The sequence below is a fragment of the Rhineura floridana genome, chromosome 1, assembly GCF_030035675.1.
Source record: "Rhineura floridana isolate rRhiFlo1 chromosome 1, rRhiFlo1.hap2, whole genome shotgun sequence".
NCBI lineage: Eukaryota > Metazoa > Chordata > Lepidosauria > Squamata > Rhineuridae > Rhineura > Rhineura floridana.
In genome coordinates, this window is record NC_084480.1 from 5,058,077 (window position 1) to 5,079,432 (window position 21,356).

Sequence of the window (21,356 nt, forward strand, 5' to 3'; positions counted from 1 at the left end):
ATACCACCTTATCAGGGGGTCCGTTCTGCAAAACATAGGAAACGGACCTTTAGTGTTGTGGCACCTACCCTGTGGAACTCCCTCCCCTTAAATATTAGACAAGCACCATCTCTATTATCTTTTTGGTGCCTATTGAAGACCTTCCTCTTTCAACAAGCCTTTTAAGTAGAGACCTTATACCAGTCTGCATCTGTGTTGGAATTGCTTTTTAATATGCTTTTAAACCTTTTGTTTAAAAAACAATATCTTTTTTAACCTTTTTTTTTTAAAAAAGTCTTCAAAGCTTTTTAAAAAATATGTTTAAAGTTGTTTTGTTTTAATGTATTTTAATGTCTATTTTTTATGATGTTTTAAAGTGTTTTTAGTGCTTTTGTTTGCTGCCCTGGGCTTTTGCTGGGAGGAAGGGCAGGATATAAATTAATATATAAATAAATAAATATGTCTCTATCAGATCCATATCAAAGTGACACATTTAAGACATAAAGGCCCAGTTCTAGACAATCATTTAACCACAGTTGATGGATGACTCTGACGAGCCATATAAACATAAGAAGAGTCTTGCTGGATCAGGCCAAAGGCCAACCAAGTCTATTTTGCCCACATCCACACCAGACATTTATTCCACTTTAAATAGTCATGGCTTCCCCCAAAGAACCCTGGGAAGTGATTCAAGGTGCTGGTTTTAACCTATAAAGCCTTACATGGCTTAGACCACAATACCTGATGGAACGCCTCTCCCAATACAAACCCACCCGTACACTATGCTCAACATCCAAGGCCCTCCTCCGGGTGCCTACTCGGCGGGAAGCTCGGAGTCTGGCAACAAGGGAGAGGGCCTTCTCAGTGGTGGCCCCCAAATTATGGAATGATCTTTGTGACCAGGTGGCCTGGCACCAACACTGTTATCTTTTCGGAGCCAGGTCAAGACTTTCCTCTTCTCCCAGGCATTTTAGCATGTGTTTTTAAATTGTTTTTTTTTTTTTTTAAATGTGTTTTTAAATTTGTATATGTTTTTAATTGCTGTAAACCACCCAGAGAGCTTCGGCTATGGGGCAGTATATAAATGTAATAAATAAATAAATAAATTAGTGTAGTTTGTGAAGGGTGCTGAGAATTGCTAGGAGACTGTTATTCTCCTCACAGAGCTCCAGTTCCCAGAATCCTGTGGGAAGAGAGGCTGACTGTTAAACCATGGTTCCTCAGGTTCATATGCCATGTGGAACTCTGGTTTGTTAAAAAAAATGAAAACAGAAGCTTTGCGTCTTTCTCTTCCTCTTGTGTGCAAAGCAGAGGAGAGGAGATTTAGATAATTATCTGAACAGTGCCTAAATGTTACATTTTTATGCCCTGGTCCATCATGGGAGATCCATGGGATTCTGTAATTTGCTGCCACAAGATAAGGTGATGGCCTTTAAAAACTTGATGAGAGAACTTCATGAAGGATTGGTTTATTAATGCCTCTGAGGTGTGATGGGTAAATGGAACTTCCACATGTAGTGGCAGTATACCTCTCAACACCAGATGCTAAAGTGGAACAACAGAGAAAGGTCTCCTTATGAACTTCTGAGAGGTATCCAGCTGGCCATTCCTGGGACTTAAATAAAGGACTAAATGGACTCTTGATTCTGTTTGGCAGAGTTTCATGCCCTCAAGCAGGTTTACACACACACACACACACACACACACACAGCAAGTGCGCATACACTATACACCTCCGTTAGCATCGCACTGTTATGCACTTTGGGGCTATATTGAATTGGTAATGGGATCATTTGCTGCAGGTGCTCAGTGCTATCAGGCTTGACTTGCTGTTGTTTTGTGTGATGACAGTTTACATTGATGAGCTGAATCAGACCCCTAGTGAGTCAGAACTGGATGCACAACCCGAGTAAAGTGCCCCTTGTTCTACAAAACTGGCAACAGTCACACTTGATGCTCGCGCTCTGCATAGTTTTGTGAGACAGTGCCACCTATGGGCCAAGAGCCAAAACTGAAAACAAGCTTCTATTGAGTAGCAAAACATTTCTTCTGTCATTTTTCTCAAACTGTTTTGAGAGCTGCAGAGAAATCTCAGCAGTTCTGAGGAATTCCAGCCGGCAAAAAAAGGAGAAAAGGCAGGTGATAAGAAATTTATTCTAATATCTACAGAATGCATGAGATTCTCAACAGATTGGAAACGTTCATTAGGGAAAAAAAAGATTTCCAGGTTTCAAACACGTGTCCCCCAGCTTTCCCCACCTCTCTTTCTCTCTCTGCAAGTCCATTACTGAAATAAGCCACTGGCCAACAACGTTTTTATTTATAAAATTAATTAAGTGCACCCCAACACTACACAAAACAGGGGAGAAAAAAGCCCCAGTGGCATGCAACGTTAAAAACGAGAAGCCCTTCTCACATGTTCAAGAAATGCATGTGCTTGTTTCTGTGCTTGAGCCGTCAGGATTGGTCAGCTGATCCTCCTCCTCCACTCCCTGCGCACTCGTCTGGAAGTATGACTCTGTTCAGACCTTAAGAATCTGGGCATGGAGAGGGTGGGTGTTCAGACAGGGAGTCTCTCCCCGCCCTAGCTGGAGATGCCAGGGATGGAAACTGGGACCTTGCTGCTTGCTCTCTGCTGTAGCTCAGATGTAGAGCACCTGCTTTGGGTGCTGAAGGTTCAACCCCCAGCATCTCCAGGCAGGGCTGGGAGACACTTCCTGTTTGAAATCCCAGAGAGCTGCTGCCAGTCAGTGTAGACAATACTAAGCTAGACATATCAATGGTCTGACTTGGTATAAATCAGCTTCCTACGTTCCTGTGTTGAAACAGTGAGAACCTGGCTAAGTGTTTGTTGCAGAGAGCCATAGACTGCAGATCAAGCTCCCTCTTCCCTTATCCCAGACATGTGGAGACCTGTTCCCTAATGAACAGCACTGGAACTCTGTACATGCTCAAATGAGCTCTTTTTAATTAACTGGGTCAGAGTGCTGGTCAGCACTGGCTCAAATTAATTCCTGCACAGAAAACAGAGAAGAGATTTGAGTTCCTCCTTCTTCCTCACCACTTGCATGGATTTGTACCCTTGTGAGTGTATTATGTGATTATAAGTTTTATCCGAAAACCAGTGAAGGTAACCCTAACCTGTGGATCCATGTTAGGGGGAAGGAGATGTGCAGAGCAATTGGCTGACTAGACCAGAACTTCCCCAAAGAACAGAACAAAGGGCATGTCTTGGTCCTACCACGGAGCAGATCACCTGTGGCATCTTGTAGTGCCACGTTTGCCAACCTGGTGCCCTCCAGATATTTTGGAGTACTGGTCATGCTGGCTGGGGCTGACGGGAGTCAGTGGAGACTGGTGGCTCCAATATTAGTGAGGCAGTGAAATCCACTCTGGGTTGTAGTCCGAACTTCCAAGGAGCTGTCCAAGGCTCCTTGAAAGCTCAGGCTAAACCCCGGAGCGGATTCCACTGCCCTGCTGACATAGAGCCACCGGCCACCACTGATGGGAGTGGCACTCCAAAATATCTGGAGGGCACCAGGTTGGCAAAAGCTGATGTAATGCCACTGGTGGAGTGAGCTGAATTAAGCCCTGCCTCAGATGGATTCCTGCATTGAGCAGGGGGTTGGACTTGATGGCCTTATAGGTCCCTTCCAACTCTACTATTCTGTGATTCTATGGGTTGTGTGACTTAGGTGTATGTGAGTAATAACAATGGGGGTGGGGGAAGGAAGAGCCAGCAAAACCGCTCACTCAGACTTACGCTGTCAAGAAAGGAAAGGAGGGAGGGAGGAGGAAATAAAAGTCAAAGCCCTTGGAGAGAAATGGGTGTGGAGTCACTCAGGGGCGGTGCTTTGAGGATCTCTCCACATGGTTATAAGCCAAGGCAGGTCTTGGATCTGCTCAAGTGCTACAGAGAGCCAAGGCTGAAGAGCTGAGAGGGACTTTCTCGCCTTGACACCAAGCAAAGAAGGGGCAAGCCAGGCATCATGGGCAGGCAAAAGGACTTCCTGGCAGCCATCGGGTACAGGCTGAGGATCAGGAATAAACTTGTCCGCCAGGCCCTGGCTGAATGCCTGGGAACGCTGATCCTGGTGGTAAGTGTCTTGGGGACAAGGGATTTGGGAGGGGGGTCATAGGGATGAGGAGGAAGGAGTTGTCTGGTTTGTTTTAATAGCTTTGCAAAAAATAATGAATGCAAGCATAATGTGCTGAATGTTTGGTATGGGGGTGAACTGTTGATTCTGTGCAGTCCTCAGATGATGAAAAGGCTTGAGCAGAAAGTTCACTGACGTGAAGGGGAGTTGTAAAGGCCATCTGTCATGCCCTTGAAATCCAAGGCATGTCTATTTGGAAGTAAACTCCATTGGATTCAATGGGACTTGCTCCCAGATAAGTGTGTATTGGATTGTAGCCAGAAATTCCCCTTTGAATTTGATAAAGCCTTGGTGGGGGCTTGTCTTCAAAAGCTGGGGGAAATTAGAAATTAAACATTTTCTAAGTTCAAACTTTTTTGGAACAGGCAAGTGTCTGAGTTACACAGAACTGCAGTGAACCTTCTTCAAGTGTTCTGTGTATCCTGAACGCTTGCACATTCATACAACCAAAACTCCCAAAAGGTATATCCTTGCACAAGTTTGCATTTCTTGTAACATTCCCTGCAATCTCTACACCCCCTTTCAAGAATTCACAGACAAAGTGCTCCCTACACCTAATATTCAAAGTAACATCATCTTGATTTTGACAATAGACTTGTAAGATATGTCCTCATAAGTTCCATTTTATAGACTGAGAACTGAGTCTAAGTGTTTAGATGTAAACCTACAATGTTTTAAGTCAGATGTTTTGGATTGTAGCTGCAACCAGCACAGCATGCTCAGGGGAGTTGGAGTCCAAACACTTGGAGGTCACTAGGCTGGCAAAGGCTGTTTTAGGTGTGCACTTAAAATGTGAACATAACCAACACTTTTTGTGGGTGCCAGGTTTGGCAGCAGTTGTCAATTGAGCGAGCTCTTGGTGGCAAAAAGTGTTCTATGCGGCTTGCCCAGTGCACCACAAGTCCAGAATTCATGTGACACTTGAATCCAGATCTAAATCTAGCATGTAACATGCAATAGTCCATCTTTGCTCCACACTGTCTGAAACATAGGGGATTTAAAGAAACAAATTCTTCTCCCTCACCCCCTTTCAAGTGTGCCCCTGTAAAGAATGGAAATGCCAAAACAGCAGCCACTCTGCATTTTGTCTGTGCAAAGGCTGTCTGAGACTCTGAACGTTTGCATCCGTGAGCTGTCAAGAAAGCTGGATCCTTGCTTTTAAATAATGTCATAAAAATGCAGACTGGGCACTTCAAGATGACCTGCTTGTTGAGCATTCATCCTGATTCGTTTGCACAAGGTTTGTGGGGAGGTTTGACACTGCCGGCTATTTTTTGCATATTCATTCTGATATGTTCGCGGGAAGGTCAGATGACATTATGTCAATCAAATGTTATCCCGCACATTCCAGGGCATGTCCCTATCACTGTCCTTATTGCAAAAAGTCAGATATTTTTGGGAAGCGGGTTTGTTGCGCAAGAATGCCCTGCCAGCTCTGATTGCACAACTTGAATTTGTTGGTATGTGATTGAATCCCACCTGAAAATAGCGACTATCTGGAAGCGCTCCCCCCAGTTGATTTTTCTGGGAATCAGTTGTCTGCAGGAGCCCAATGACTGTGGGTCCTGAAGTCTGCACTGTCGGCTTTCCTTTGCTGAGTGTGTCGGGTGTTGTCAGAGGTGTACGTGGGGGAAGGCATCTGACATTGCAGGGACACTTTCACATAGGTCCTCCCAGCTGAGTGCTATGACCCTCAAACAGGAATGTGAGAGCTATTTGAACAAGCCCTCTTGTGCTGCAATCTTTGATGGTTATGATGAGCTTTACTTTGGAATAAGAGATGGTGTAAGTGTTGCATGCTATACTTTGATACTGGCACCTGAGCCGGTGTGGTGTAGTGGTTAGAGTATAGGACTAGGACCTGGAAGACAAGGGTTCAAATCCCCATTCAGCCATGAAGTGTGCTGGGTGACCTTGGGTCAGTTGCTGTCCCTCAGCCCAACCGGTTACTCTCAGGGTTATAATCCACATTATACAGGAATGTTGGGCCAGCAGTCCTAAACGATAAAATTATATTTTATCTACCCCAGGGCCAAATTCCTAAAGGGCAGTGGTGTTGGGCTGTTCCGTTGTAGCAGAACTCCCTGGCCACACCTTCTCGGTCCCTGCAGTGCAACCTGACCGTCCCTGCTCCATCTCCTAGCTTCTTATTTTTCAGAATGGGAGGAACTGCCTGTTAAGACACCTTCAGAGGAATGGGAACAAAGAAGAGTTTTTGAAGAATTTGATCAAATTCCAAGTTCAGCGATTGTGGTGGAAGGCCAGGGAAGCTTTCCTAGAATTTAACTGAGCGGAAATTGAGGCTGCCACTTTAACTGATGACAGTGCAATCCCAGACAAGTCTCCTCAGAAATACGTTCCATTGAATTCAACAAAGGGGCTAATTTCCAGATAAGTGGGGTTAAGATAGTCACTTTGCTTACTCAATTAAGAAAACCCTTCAATCGACTGTAAAGGTGCCTTGATTAATTGGCCAGAATTTTGTTGCTGTTAAAAGAGCATCATTTTTTAATACAAATACTTACAAAAACTATGGATGGTAACCACCATTTTAGAGGAGCCACCTCCCTTTTCTCTCTCACACACAAGGAACTGCTTTTTCTAAGATGGTGCCTCTTACGACACTGTCGTCTAAATTTATGCAAATTTAATCAACTGATTTAATAGTCCAGTCCTAGGTATGTCTACTCTGAAGTATGTCATACTGCATTCAGTGGGGCTTTCTCTCAGGTAAGCGTGCATAGGATTGCAGTCTAAGGCTGCAGTCGTCAATACACTCACTCGGGAGCAAGCCCCATTGAGGGACTTACTTGTGAATAAGTGGCATAGGATTGCACTGTAAAAGTTATACAGTAATATCAACTATGGGTTCCTCCAGATGCCCTTTTTATTGTGCATTCATGATGATTTTTGCTCATGATGGTATTGGGGTAGTTATACATAACCCCACTTTCAATATTACAAAGGTTTTGGGCCAGATATACTGCTTCATCATTTCCTTGGTGCAGGTCTTGGAGCTTCCCACTGAAGTCCCGTAACTTTTCATACCACCGATGTTCTGTGGTTGGGTTTTTTTGTCTCTCTTTTGTTGTGCTATAGTGCAAGAGTGCCCTTCCAGATGGCAATAATGCAGTTACATTGAGGAAGTGTCGATTAACAACTAATAAAGTGAGATAATGTGTGGACGGACCAGTATCAATCCACCATTAAAACACTATTATTGTATCAGTGACATGTTGCAGAATACGCCTGCAAGAAACCACTATTCTAGATGAGGGACGGAATGATCTGTCAATTTTGCTTCTTTGAATGTCTCGTTTTTCTAATCTTAAATTGGGTTTTCCACACTTGTGCAGCAATTTGAGGATTTTTTTAAAAAAAAACCTCATGAACATTCTTCAGCATTTTAGTGAGAATTTTTTCTAATAAATACATTTTTGTATGCAATGTTGACTAACGTATACATTTTTTGCAAGCAATTTATCCCAACAGAATAAATGTTTGGAGGTTATTTTCACTGTTATATTCATTTCGTGAACACTTTGCCCTCATATGTGCATTTTTGTAAACATTGCTTGGTTGGAAAACTGCGCCACAAAATTTGAATAAGTGCAGATTTCCAAGGATGGCTGTTTTGGTCCTCATGTTGTTTCAGAAAGTGCAAATTTGATAGATTCAGCTTTAAATGTGAACTAAATTGAATTTCTCCCCCCCCCCCCATACCTAGCCTGGAGGGACTCTAAGGTTCCTTTAAGTGGGTGAAAGAAGTAGTGAAAACCTGCACTTTTTCTTGAGCTCTGATATCCCTTAGGGGATTCCTCAATCTCAGAAAGTTTCAGACAGTGCTAGGTTTAATCACCGAAGCGAAACACACCCAGCAATAATTCATGATTCATATCACATCTTCATTAGAACAAAGGAAATCTGCAAAAGCCTCCAGGGTAAAGGAGACTTTCTTTGGATGGGTGCTCCTGACGTATAGCAGCTTAGCCTCCTGGGGTCTATTTTCAGCAAGGAAACTGCTTCCATCTGTTTTCAAATGAAAAAGATATAGAGCACTAAGTTACAAGAAGATGAACTTTAGCAGGAATGGATCATGTGGGAGCATCAAACATCTGTCCAACAGGCAGTGACTGAGAGGGCAGGGTCTCCACCTTACAGGGTTGTTATCTACACACACACACACACACATCCTGCTTGGCAGGGTAAGACAGTTGAGCTTATAGCAACAGCTGCTGCAATAAAGTTGAATCCAGATCCTTCCAAGACAAGACTTCAGCAAAGCCATAAACTTGGAAAACAGCAGGAAGAATTTGCCCATAAAAAAACAACACCTGACTATGTGAGGCCAAACCAGAGTTATGCAATTTGCAACAGTGTGCATTAAAAAGAAAAGAGAGAAGTCAGTAGCAACTGGGGGTGTGTTTGTGTGGATGATGAGGGTAGTGGTGGTAGGTGGATGGGACTTTAAATGCCCCCACCCCACTGTGATCTTGAGATCCTGTTATATGCTGCAGTCTGTTTGGGGGAGGGCTGGAAGCCACTCCGTATGCGTATCTCGGAGTTAATTCTCATGCATTCTGGCTGCAAGCATTACATTGGCATGTGCAGTGTGCCTGTCTGTGGTCTTCTTGCCATGCATTGGATTATACTTTCTGATGCAGTTCCCCCCTCACCTGCCCTGTGTGGGGGCAGCTGTACCAACACAAGAACACCAGTGCAGCGCTGTGCTGAGCTGCCAGACTGTCAGCGCTGGATTAAGACATGTTGAGGCCCTAAGCTGTGTAAGAAGCTCCAAAGTATTACCCCCCCATGTGTATTTTGCTAACAGAAAAGACCATGAAACATGTTTGTTTTAGAGCCTTTTCTGCCTGTTTCCTTTGCTTTGTAACCATCAGTAGAAAACTTGAAATTTAGATTTTTTTTGGGTAGTAAGAGGCCCTTCCTAATGAGGCTCTGAACAGTAACTTAGCTTGTGTGTAAATATGGTGCCATGTGCTGTACTGGGTTGCAACAGCAAGGGTGTACATTTTGCTGTATTGAGAAAACTTGTGATCCTGCACCTAGGCGAGGCTCATGTGCTGGGCAGCTGATCCCTAACTCCTTTTCTCCTTGCACCTCAAGCCCTCACATCTTTTGGTGGTGGCTTCCATGTGCATTGCCAGATGTCCCGCTTTGTTCTCTGGTGAACATTTTCTACTTTTGAGCCAGATGCAGAGAAAAATCCTGCCTGTGGAAGCCACTGAGCTGAAGCTTCTTAATCCCACCTTCCTATTCCTCCACTTGCTGAAATGTCCAGAGATCATATTTTATGGTGACATCTGGAAGGAAGAAGGATTTAAAAAAAATAAAGCTCAAAGAGAGAAGGCAAACATCTGGGATGCTGCAAGCTAGATTTCTCTTCCCACTAGAGCTGCTTGTAGTTAAGACGGTGGCCGCCTGACAGTGACTTCCTAATGTAGAGGAAGCAACATGATTTGTCCGAGGCTTGCTCGTGCACTTAAAAGCTGCATAACTGTTTGGACATTTATTGTGGTCACTGAGGAATGAATGACGCATGCCGTTCAAGACCAAAGCAGGGAGATTTGCAAAAAATAGTTTCCTCTCCTCAATTTACTCTCCAGATAGATGCATTATGCCAGCCTTCCTCAGCCTCCAGATCTTTTGGACTTGAACTTGCATCAGCCCTAGCTGGGACAGCCACTGGGGTTGTCCTCCAAAACACCTGGAGGGCACCAGGTTGGGGAAGGCTGCTAAAAGAAACCGTAAATACAGACTGCAGTCTTTGAAGCGTCCATAACTGATCCCCTTCCAAACTTTTGAAAAGTCGCAATCTTTCTAAAAATTACTCTTTTAAAAAGAAAGGAAAAATATTTTGGCAGTCTGAAAATGTTTGCACTTCCGCTCACTTGCAAACACAAAAGCACCACCTGCTGAAAAGACTGGGACAATGCTACCCCCTCTGTCTCACTGGATAGTAGCAGAATGATTGCTGTAGCCATTGCTGGCGAGAAAAGACCTCTTGATTTCAGGGTCCCAGCTTTTAACATTTTCAAATGAAAGCCCCCCCCCCCAGTTTGTGTGAAGGGATTTCTCATGCCTAAGATCTTTGAAACCTTGATGTCTTTTAAATGTCATTTCCTTTAGCATTGTGTCTTGGCTGTTTGTGATGGATTGCCTGGCTAACTGATTTTGGCAGGCTGGATGAGCTGGCATTTGATTTTGTTTAGACATTAGGACAAAGAAGAGTTGTGAACAGAGCTAGCTTGGTTCTTCGTTGTTTTTCATATAGGGCAGCTCTGATGAAAGGCCACAACACACACAAACAATATAATGGTAACAGAACTGCCAACCCTTGGAATTCCATGATGGTTATGGAATACCACGCAAGGTACAGAGGTTGGAAAAGTTACTTTTTTAACTACAACTCCCATCAGCCCCAGCCAGCATGGCCACTGGATTGGGCTGATGGGAGTTGTAGTCCAAAAAAGTAACTTTTCCAAGCTCTGCGCAAGGAAAACATACCATATGACTGGACTGGTTAGGTAGAGCCTGCCTTTCCCAATACACAAAATGAGACGGCTGCTTCAGGTGGTGGATTATGGATGGTTTTGAAGGTGGCACCCTGGGCACCAGACAGATCCTCCCCACTGGGGCACACTGGATTGGACAATTATCCTGTCAATCCCAAACTGAAATGAATGGGCCACACCCATCTTTGGTAGCTCCTGTGCATTTCAGTGGTGCTCACCCAGAAGAACTTATTGATGGATTTCTGCCCCAGTGGGTGGCATAGTTAGGGAAACCATTTACATTTTGCAGCCCAGGCTCCAAAATGTCTGGATCACCCCTGCTTTGGGGCTAAAGTTCCTTGTGCACTCTTAGACACGTTTGGTGATGAAACTTTTTGTAGAAAGGGAAATTATCCAAGAATATAAGAGCCCTGCTAGATCAGTGCAAAGGCCATGCAGTCCAGCATCCTATTCTTGCAGTGCCCAACTAGATGTCCCAAAGGGAAAGCTGCTAGCAAGACCTCGGCACAACAGAGTTCTCACCACTTGTGATTCCCAGCAACTGGTATTCCCAGAGGGATACCACCTCCGACACTGGAGGTAGTACACAGCCATTAGGGCTTGATGGCCCAGAGGAGATTTAAAAGGGTGGAGGCCAATTCCCACAAGTGTATGCAGAAGTTGGCTGCTAGGGGGGATTGTGGCATCTCAAACAAGTGTTGCTGCTGTTGTGATTAACATCCACTTATAGTGTCTACTGGTGAGCAGTGCACTTTACAGAGTTGCAGACAATCCGTGAGAGGAATGGCAGACGTGAAAGCAACATGGGAGGGACTTGATAGGCTTCAAGAAATGCTTCCCCTCCTGGGCAGTGGCAGGTCTCCCTTTTAATAGCAGGTTTTTATGGTGTGCCTGTCACTCTCCGTTTAGCTTCCGACTCTCACACTTGCAATAGTGCGTGACGTTCCCTCAATCAAACCCTCCCACCTCGACAGCCTCAGACGTGACAAAAGCTTGGAACAAATTTACCGAGCCACATTTATTTGTTCAAAACAATTCTTCCAACTTCCTTGGCGCCTTTGAAAATTCCTTCTTGCTGTGGTTAAGCTTGGTTTACAAAAGGCTGCATTGCATTGTGCCTACTCTGCTCAACCTCTCTGTTACTCTGGATGATAACATTGTTTCTGGATTAGTCCAACATAAAACTGCAAAGGGGTGTGTGTATATGTGTGTGTGTGTTCCGTACTGATTCAGACATCATAGGATAAAGTCCAAAGACAACCATTCAGAGCTTTTTTGTCCATCATTACAAGATGCAAAAAAGGCCTTACCTTGTCAGTTAAAGGAGGGTAGGGAACTGTAATCGCAAAGCAAATAGGACTGGTTTGTGTAATGTGCACACTGAACCTCTGCAAATAGACGATCTTTTCTGAAGGCCCACGTATAACCCATCCATAATGCTTTATGTGTGCACATATGTACATATAAATATTATTTTGAAATAATTGGCATCAAAACTCAGCACCAAGGTAATCCAAACTGTGCAGCAGGAAATGTGGGACCCTGCAGCCTGTATTGCCAAAGAGCACTCAGCACCATTGCATGGCTTTTCAACTGTCTAGCATGAGGTATTTTGCTTGGACAGTTTACTGATCTACATGGCCAATTCGTCAATCAAATTACCAGATTCTATATATCAAAGTTCATGCTGACTTATGCATGCCTGATGAATACATCCTTGCTTAATGCTCCGCTTGATTAGACTCTGTAGGTGGCGACTATTGTGTATGGTGTGTGATTATCCAGCAAACTGAGAATTGATCCCAAGCTGAGCCAACCTGAAGTTCTTGGATGTACCATGATTTTGTCATGGTGGTGCCAGTGGGACTGAAGGGGCCCTTTGGATGTGGTTATGTGCCCAAGCAGCCAGGAGTTGCTCTTTTTCAGTAGGGGCGCTTTTAGACCATCACTGTTTTTGGGTGGAATTCAATCACAAACTGGCAAACTCAGGTTGCACAATTATTGTTGATTGGGAGGACTCGCGCAACAAACTTGCTTCCCTCCAAATAAGACTTTGCACAATAATGAAAGTGACATGCAAATGTATTGGAAAGTATGGGGTAACATTTGCTTTGAAGCAGCATCGTCTAATTTCCCTGCAAACAAATCATAACGTATGCTCATTAACAGGGTGGTTCATGACAGATGCTCTTGGAGGTCACTGATTCATAGGGTTGCCATAAGTTGTAGTCGCCTTGGAGGCACATAACAACAACATGCTCATTAAATAGCCAGTGTTGCTTAAGCTCCCTGTAAATAAATCTGAACGAATGCTCATTAAACAGGTAATCTGGAAGAACCCTAGAATTATTGGTCTTGCAAAGATCTGCATAACTTATGGCTCACCAAACTGACACAAGAGCGCTCCTGTTTTTATTTATGAAATTTTGAAGGATATATAAACCTGTGCAGAGATAAACTCCTCTTTTGGCAGGAGGAATCTCTGCATTTCTAAAAAAATCTTGATCTCCAGCCTGCTTCGCTCAAGTTTGCAAAACTTACACCGGCCAGCAAATCAAATGCTAATTTATAGTCTGTCTTTCCCCACCTGTGTATTTTGGGTGGGCTGTGCCTGCCCTTTATCATTTTTAAAACAACACGCATAACCATTTTAAAAAACACACAGCAAACCCAGAATCAATTTTTTACATTTTGAAAAAACTGCTTCAGCATAGAAGGAGTGAGTTAGTGATATCACTGCTTCCAGCCAATCGGTACTGTTCACAGCCAGCTTCTGCTGTAAACACTCTGAACTATTCTCCCGAGTTCAGTCTGGGACAGGAGCTTATACATCTGAACCCCATGCAGTGAATGCACTTCCACAGCAGGATCATCTGTGAAGATTCTTAGAATGTTTGAAGAACAGAAAGGAAATTATTGGGTTGCTTTCATAAAGTAAAAGTTAACATTTGCAACTGCTAGAGGATGGGATCCACCAAACTCGATTTGACCAAGGTATTTTCTCCTTTCAGATGTTTGGTTGTGGTTCAGTGGCTCAGATTGTACTCAGCAATGGAACCCATGGAGGCTTCTTGACAGTTAACCTGGCCTTTGGCTTTGCTGTGACACTTGGAATTCTGGTCGCTGGACAGGTGTCAGGTATGTGCCTCAGCTCTATGGTACAGAGCTTTTCCCTGTATATATGTAAGGTGGGAGGTGGCCTCATTTGATAGCAAGAAGAATTTTCCATTGTGGAATTGATGTCAGTGTGAATTAGGAATGGAAGCATCTGTCAGTTTTAGTCCTCTACATTTCAGCAGCAATTTGCATTTCAAAAAAAAAACTCATGGAATTTTTTTCAACCTTTTTGTACAAAGTTCTCTAACAAAACACATTTTATACTTTTGTACTTTGACTAATGCACACATATTTGGAAGCAGTTTCTCATAATACAATACATTTTTGTATATTATTTTCAGTATTCACTATTTCACTATTGCTGCCCAGGGCTCCTGCTGGGAGGAAGGGCAGGATATAAATCAAATAATAAATAAATAAATAATACTCAATTTTATGCACATTTTCTCCTGATATACATTTTTATAAACATTTTTCGGCTGGAAAACTACATTGCAAAATTCGGGTAGGTGGGAATTTTGAAGGATGGCTGTGTTTTGTTTTGGGAAGCACAAATTTGATAGATTTGGCTTTAAATGTAAACTGTATTTAATTTCCCCCCTCCCTAATGTGAATTTTCCTGCCTATGAGTAAGAAGTCCCCATCTGGAGGCAGCTGGACAGCCATCTGTCAGGAATGCTTTGATTTGGATTCCTGCATTGAGCCGGGGGTTGGACTTGATGGCCTTATAGGCCCCTTCCAACTCTGCAATTCTATGATTCTTAGATAAATGGTTACTAACTCTGGTGGCTATGTTCTGCTTCCACTGTTGGTAGAAGTATGCTTCTGAAAGCCACATACTGGAAACTGCAGGGGGGGGGAGTGCTGTTGTGTACATGAAAGGTTGCCACACAGACAAGGGCCACGATCTCTTCTCAGTCGTCCCATAGTGCAGGATATGGAATAATGGGCTCAAGTTATAGGAAGCCTGATTTCAGTTGAATATCAGGACAAACTTCTAAACTGTTGGAGCCATACGACAATGGAAGTAGTGGGCTCTCCGACACTGGAGGCATTCAAGAGGCAGCTGGACAGCCATCTGTCGGGAATGCTTTGATTTGGATTCCTGCATTGAGCTGGGGGGTTGGACTTGATGACCTTATAGGCCCCTTCCAACTCTACTATTCTATGATTCTGTGCCCCCAAGGAACTGAGAGCAGCCTTTAAAGGCTGCAGCCCTGTGCTCACTTATGTATGAGGAAACCCACCAAACATGAATTTAACACGAACTTATTTTATTTTATTCTAAAATAGACTTGCATTTATTATTCTAAAATGCATAACTCTCTTAACCGTCCCACTGTTGGAGGCAGTTTGTCTCGGAATACCAGTTGCCAGGAATTGCTTGTAGGGAGAGGGCTGTTGCATTCAAATTCTGCTTCTGGGCTTCCCAGAGGCATCTGGTTGACCACTGTGACAATTGGATGCTGGACTAGATAAGTCTTTCGTCTGATCCAGAAGGGCTCTTCTTATCTTCTTAATCTTGCCTGTAGTTAAGGGGACAGTGCAAAGTTATTTCCCTTTTCATGTATGCAACACACCTGTGAGTATTAAAGGCAGAATAAATTATGCATAATAAGAGACGTCTTGCACACTAGCTTACTTTGCATACTTGAGACAGGGTTTGAAGTAGTCTAAATCAGACATAATTTAGGCTGGCTCCAGTTTTTCATTACCTTGACATCAACTTGTCCTTTTTCCAAGAGTCAGCCTTTGAGTCTAGACTTTGACCTGTTTAATTGTGTCATAAGAAGGAACCCCGATCTTCTTGTGATTTGGCAATTGTGCCTGGGAGGACAGTGCCATCTAGGCAATGTCATCCCCAGTGATGTGAGCAAAGCACCCCTTGTCCATCTTAAGTGTATCTGGAACCAGAACGAGCCCCCTAACCATTATGTATTTCACAGGTGCCCATCTGAATCCTGCTGTCACCTTCGCAATGTGTTTTATGGCCCGGGAACCTTGGATCAAATTGCCTATTTATGCCCTAGCACAAACCATTGGAGCATTCCTAGGAGCAGCCATTGTATTTGGCTTGTACTTTGGTAAGTGAGAAAGTGCATGGATTGAACATGTCGTCCCTAGCCTCTGAAACTTGGCTTTGTTTTTAACTTAAATCTGGATGGATTTCAATTTCCCAAGGTGATCTTTGAAAATAACCTCTCTCTCTCTCTCTCTCTCTCTCTCTCTCTCTCTCTCTCTCACACACACACACACACACACACACACACAGACACACACACACACACACACACACTGTACTAAGACAAGACACAAGACTCTGTGTGTGTTTGTATGTGCATGCGTGGGTGACATTATTTTGGGCAAACTCCACTGAAATGAATATTATGTGCCTCCATTTCAGCGGTGCTCGATAGGATAACCTTTTCTTGAATTGTACCCGCCGATGACAACGATTTATTGAATTTATTCATTGCTGTGTATGAAAGAGTCTCAAAGTGACTTACAACAATAAAAATCAATACAAAGTACATTTAAAACCAGAAATTACACACTGAAAGTGACTATCTGCTAGTTTAATTAAGAAGCAAATACCCACTCCCTGCCCCAGACAGTCTGAGTGTGATGACCTCAAGGCAGGGGGAGCAAATGTGGTGCCTTCCAGATGTTGTTGGATTATAACCCCCATCAGCTCCAGAAGCCAACGTGGCCAATAGTCAGGGATGATGGGAGTTGTAGTCAGCAACTTCTGGAGGGCACCAGGCAGTTGGCTACCCCTACTCTGGAGGTTAAGCCCTGGAATTTCAAGCCCTTTTTTCCGCCTTTTTAATTTGAGGATTTCTGATCAAGTGAGCTTTGGCATCCTGCCTTAACACTTAATTTTGAGCAAGTGCCCAGATGCAAAACCATAGAGATTTTGCTGGGGCTCCTCTTCTGTTCGGCATTTAGGCCTTGCTCATGGGATCCTACTGGGAGGAAGGACGGGATGTAAATAAATAAATAAATAAATAATGAGGACCCTAATGCTGTTTTCATGCAATCCTAAAGAGGCCACGGAGGGCAGGGGAATCAACAAAGAGTACAATGAAATGTTAAGGCTGTGCTTAGAGCTCCCCAGTCAGTGCTGTGTGATTAAAAATGCTCTGTGTCAGGGATGGGGGAACCCACTGGGGTCCTCCAGATATTATTAGACTCCAACTCTCAGCATGGCCAGTGGTCAGGGATGGTGGGGGTTGCCACCCAGTGACATCTGGATGACCACCAGTTCCCTATCCATGCAGTATTGTATCCACGGATATTTCCCCCTTCAAAAGTAAGACTAATCTTCCCTGTTACATGATTAGAGAGAAACTGTGGGGTGCTCTGATGAGATCCCTGCTTTGTGTTCTTTCGTAGATGCCATTTGGGCTTTTGCTGGGGACCAGCTATTAGTCACGGGTCCCAACAGCACCGCAGGCATCTTCGCTACCTACCCGTCAGGACACTTAAACACTCTGAATGGATTTTTTGACCAGGTAAGACTTGGAGGGCTCTTGTAAGGCATTCCAAACCAAAGATTCGGTTTAAGGGCCCAAAATGATGAGACACGGGAGACCTGTGAATAGAATCACACTGATGTTTTAATTTTCTCTTAAAGATAGCAGCGCTGTCCTTGTTGAGTTGGCTCAGGGCAACAGTGCTGGGGGAGAGGAAATCAGTTCTCTCCCCCTGTTATTTCTGAGATGTAAATTGTCCCACCAAAGCTGATCGCAGCCCCAAGGGGGGGGGGGGGGACATTTGTGTATACTGATTGTGCTAAAGATCAAAATGGCAAGATGGGAATAATTTGAAACATACAGGATGAGATGCTTGCCATGATAGTTTGCCTCCATGGACCAAGCAAAATACCTTTGAAGTCAGGATGGATCAGCCCATTTCTGCTCCATGTCAGGTTCACATGTGTTTGTTCATGCATTGCAAACTCCAGAGAAGGGCAAAAATGGAAAGCGAACAGCTTTCTGACCCACTTATTAGTCTGGGAAATGCCAATTCGGTTGGTTTGCTTAAAAATGCTGACTAAACAAAATCTTTGAGCATCCTAGGTTTGTATTCAACATTAGTCCTATGCAGAGTAGACCCATTGAAATGAATGGACATGACTAACTTGGGTTCATTAACTTCAATGGGCCTACTCTGAGTAGTTAGATACAACCCTTTGTTTTGAAGACTGGATGGAAGGGACAAAGAAGAGTTGATGGCTATCACCTCTCCCCCTAGTTTGTTGTGAGTGTCCTAGGAGCATCTGGCTGGCACCCTTGGGAACAAAATCTTGGACCAAGTGGGCCTTGGTCAGATCCGGCAAGGCTCTTCTAAATTCTTGAAGGGTTGTTTTGCAAAACTTTATTGACCAACTAAAACGTTGAGCCTAGCTGCTGTTAGTAGTGCAATGCGGAGAAATATTTTAGGTGGAAAATCAGACTCTAATCTCTTCATCCTTCCCCTTCTCAGTTCATTGGCACGGCAGCTTTGATTGTGTGTGTCTTGGCCATTGTGGATCCCTACAACAACGCAGTCCCCAGAGGGTTGGAGGCTTTCACTGTTGGCTTTGTCATCCTGGTCATTGGAACTTCCATGGGCTTCAACTCTGGATATGCCGTCAACCCAGCCCGAGACTTTGGGCCTCGTCTCTTCACCGCCATTGCGGGCTGGGGCTCGGACGTTTTCACGTAAGTAATTTCTCTACCCAACTACTCATGGTACCTTCACAGTAAATCACAGGTGGGGAACCTGTGGCCCTCCAGATGTTGCTAGACTACAACTCCCATCACCCCAGCCACAGTCCATGATGGCTGGGGCTAATGGGACTTGGAGTCCAATAATATTTGGAGGGCCAGTTCTCCACCCCTGCAGTAAACCATTCTAAGGTAATTGGCACTGGGCCCTGTTTACATTTATGTTTATTTAAATTTGCATTCATGAACAATGAAGTCTGGCTTCTGAATGTCTCTGGATCTGAGCCATTCTTGTTACAGAGGATGGTGTTCCTGAGGTACTATCAGTATTACAAGCTTTGCAACTTCAGTACTTTAGTGCTGTGAGACAATAGAAAGAGTACGTTGTACCTTTGCTAATGGGGAGGGAGTCTTTGGCTTTCCCCAATGTCCTTAAAGATAGCTTATTGACATAGTTAAGTACCCTGAGATGTTGCTTCAGTCATGTAAACCCGAGGCAGCCAATTCGGACACTGATGTAGTGAGGAAGAGTCCCCCCTTTGTCCAACACTCCTCTAATCTCACTCACCCTTCCATTGGGTTTGTGTCCTACAGGACTGGCAGGCACTGGTGGTGGGTCCCAATCGTCGCCCCCTTCCTCGGAGCCATCGCCGGAGTGATGGTCTACCAGCTGATGATCGGTTGCCATGTCGAACCGCCTCTAGAATCTGACGAGGAGGAGAATGTCAAGCTCTCCAACATGAAGCAGAGGGAGAATGCTTGAGGTTGCCTGGGAAAAGAGCTGCTTCTTCATGTGCCTATGGACAATTTTTTTAAAATAAAATAAAATAAAATAAATAATATAAAGGACTGAAATGACCAAAGAAGAGAGAGAGAGAGAGAGAGAGAGAGAGAGGAGAACGAACACACACCAGCGATTTCTTCTCTTTTAGTCGTCTTTGTCTGTCATTCCTTGTAAGCCTTGGATGTATTTGCTTTAGAAAGTTGCCAACGAGCAGGTAAACGTGCTTGTGTATGCTGCAGTTCGCTTGAGGACTCGCTACCTTGCTCCGTCTGCACTGGGAAACAGTGTGTGTGAGGTTGTTAAAGCATGAGGCTGGCCATTTTGCAGCCTGAACCCTAAGAACTTTCTTTCCCCAAGCATGCGGCTGTTCCCCCCCCTTTGGCAGGATGTGAGCTCCAATTATGTTGAGTCACCTTTGCAAATATTTTTTTTTGGGGGGGCCATCACGTGGGTTTGGGTTGGGAAGAGTATTATGCAGTCACTGCCTATTACTCCATGGGCCAAATCTGTTCAGAGAGCATCCCTGAGTCTCTGCGGGGCTGGATTTATCCCAGTACTTTTTGAACGAGGCAGAAGGATTTGGGGCCCAAGCTGGTCATTCTTTTCCTCAGAATAAGCTGCTACAACAGAGGAAAACTTCCATGGGCGATTGTGATTTCAAGACTTATTAGGGATGGGCATGAAAAAACGTTGCTGGGAACTGCGACTGAACAAAAAAGATAAGGAAAGAAACCTGAGGAAAATGACATTTCTGAAAGGTCTCATTCAGTGAATTCAAGCTTTGTAAATATAAAGAAATATATACATATGAAATGACTCGTTAACATTCTGCCACAAATATGGCATTCAACTTTTTATAAACTTTTGTGTGGGTGAGAAAGAGAGAGCATGTAAATTTAGTTCTTGCTTCAGGTTTTTTTTTTTTTAAGCAATACATTTATAAATATATCCCTAGCTGCTAATAATGCATTCATGACAGCTGGCTTACAATTCAACATACTTGAAATCATACGCTTAAAAGCATGACACGCTGTGTTGGAGTGTGGCCTAGGGCTTTTATTGCAATAAAAACTCATTCCACCCTAAGCGTTCATTGCAGAATGCAGCTGGAAAGAGCATAAGAGCCTAGAAAGGGCATAAGAGCCTAGAAAGCTGCCTTATACCATGTCAACCCGTTGGCCTATCTACTGTTTACACTGACTGGCAGTGACTCTCCAAGGTTTCAGACGGGACATTCCCAGATCTATCTGGAGATGTCAGGAACTGAACCTCAGATGCTCTAACCATTGAGCTATGGCATAGTTACATTTATCATTCATGCTCATAATCCAGAGGCATCCTCTGGAGGATTCAGCATGTGCATTGGTGCAAGAGAGACATTCTTGGTTTAACAAAGTAGACCGGTGCTGCCCTTACAAGGATGTCTGTTGGGACCACTTTGGGATGTTCAGTTTTGGACTTCCTCTCATGATGATACAATTATTTAGAACTCTCGTTTATAATACAGCAAAGCACTGCTAACATCTTCCCAACTGTGATCTTAAATATTACATGACATTCCCTGGATCACGATGTCACTCCTCTAGAAAAAGAAAAGTTTGTCCCCCTGCATGGGGTTTTTATCTTTTTTAGAAAAATCATGTGGGTGTATTTTTCCAATTTGATGCATACATGCATTCAGTCATGCAGCTGCACCAATACAATTTGTAACATCCACACCATTCATAATGTATTTCCAATTTGTTTTTTTTTTAAAAATAAATATATACATATGAATTGTATAATGACAGTCTCCAGGTCTTTCTTTTTAATTGGTTTGTAATAAAAGTTGACAGCAGAAACACCATCGGTTACAACTCTCTACTCGCCAGCATTCTCTGTACCACTTAATTAATTACACTTACTGTATATCCTTCCAGTTCATCCAAAGAGTCCCCTGAGCAGCTCACAAGTTATTAAATGCAGAAATAGCTAGTGGAATAAACGCAGTAATAAAAGAGCTAAAATGTAAAAAAAAGCAAAAAACGCAGCAGAATGAAAACAAGTCAGTTACCAGCTCCCAGAGGTCTGGTGG

General features: G+C 43.7%; 1 protein-coding gene across 1 annotated transcript; it reads left to right on the plus strand.

The window, feature by feature from the left end:
* Positions 1-3,859: 3,859 nt before the first annotated feature.
* On the plus strand, positions 3,860-21,066 carry AQP3 (aquaporin 3 (Gill blood group)). Its single transcript, XM_061613346.1, has 6 exons — positions 3,860-4,076; positions 13,681-13,807; positions 15,733-15,870; positions 17,183-17,301; positions 18,275-18,492; positions 19,093-21,066. Exons 1-6 carry the CDS (start codon positions 3,969-3,971, stop codon positions 19,259-19,261), a joined length of 879 nt encoding a protein of 292 aa, XP_061469330.1. The 5' UTR covers positions 3,860-3,968; the 3' UTR covers positions 19,262-21,066.
* Positions 21,067-21,356: the final 290 nt, after the last annotated feature.

What these genes read in the sequence shown, in the direction of transcription:
- AQP3 (XM_061613346.1), top strand. Translation starts at nt 3,969, where the DNA reads ATGGGCAGGCAAAAGGACTTCCTGGCAGCCATCGGGTACAGGCTGAGG. An exon ending in GGTCGCTGGACAGGTGTCAG is followed by an intron (nt 13,808 to 15,732) that starts GTATGTGCCTCA and finishes TGTATTTCACAG; the next exon opens with GTGCCCATCTGAATCCTGCT. An exon ending in TGGGGCTCGGACGTTTTCAC is followed by an intron (nt 18,493 to 19,092) that starts GTAAGTAATTTC and finishes TGTGTCCTACAG; the next exon opens with GACTGGCAGGCACTGGTGGT.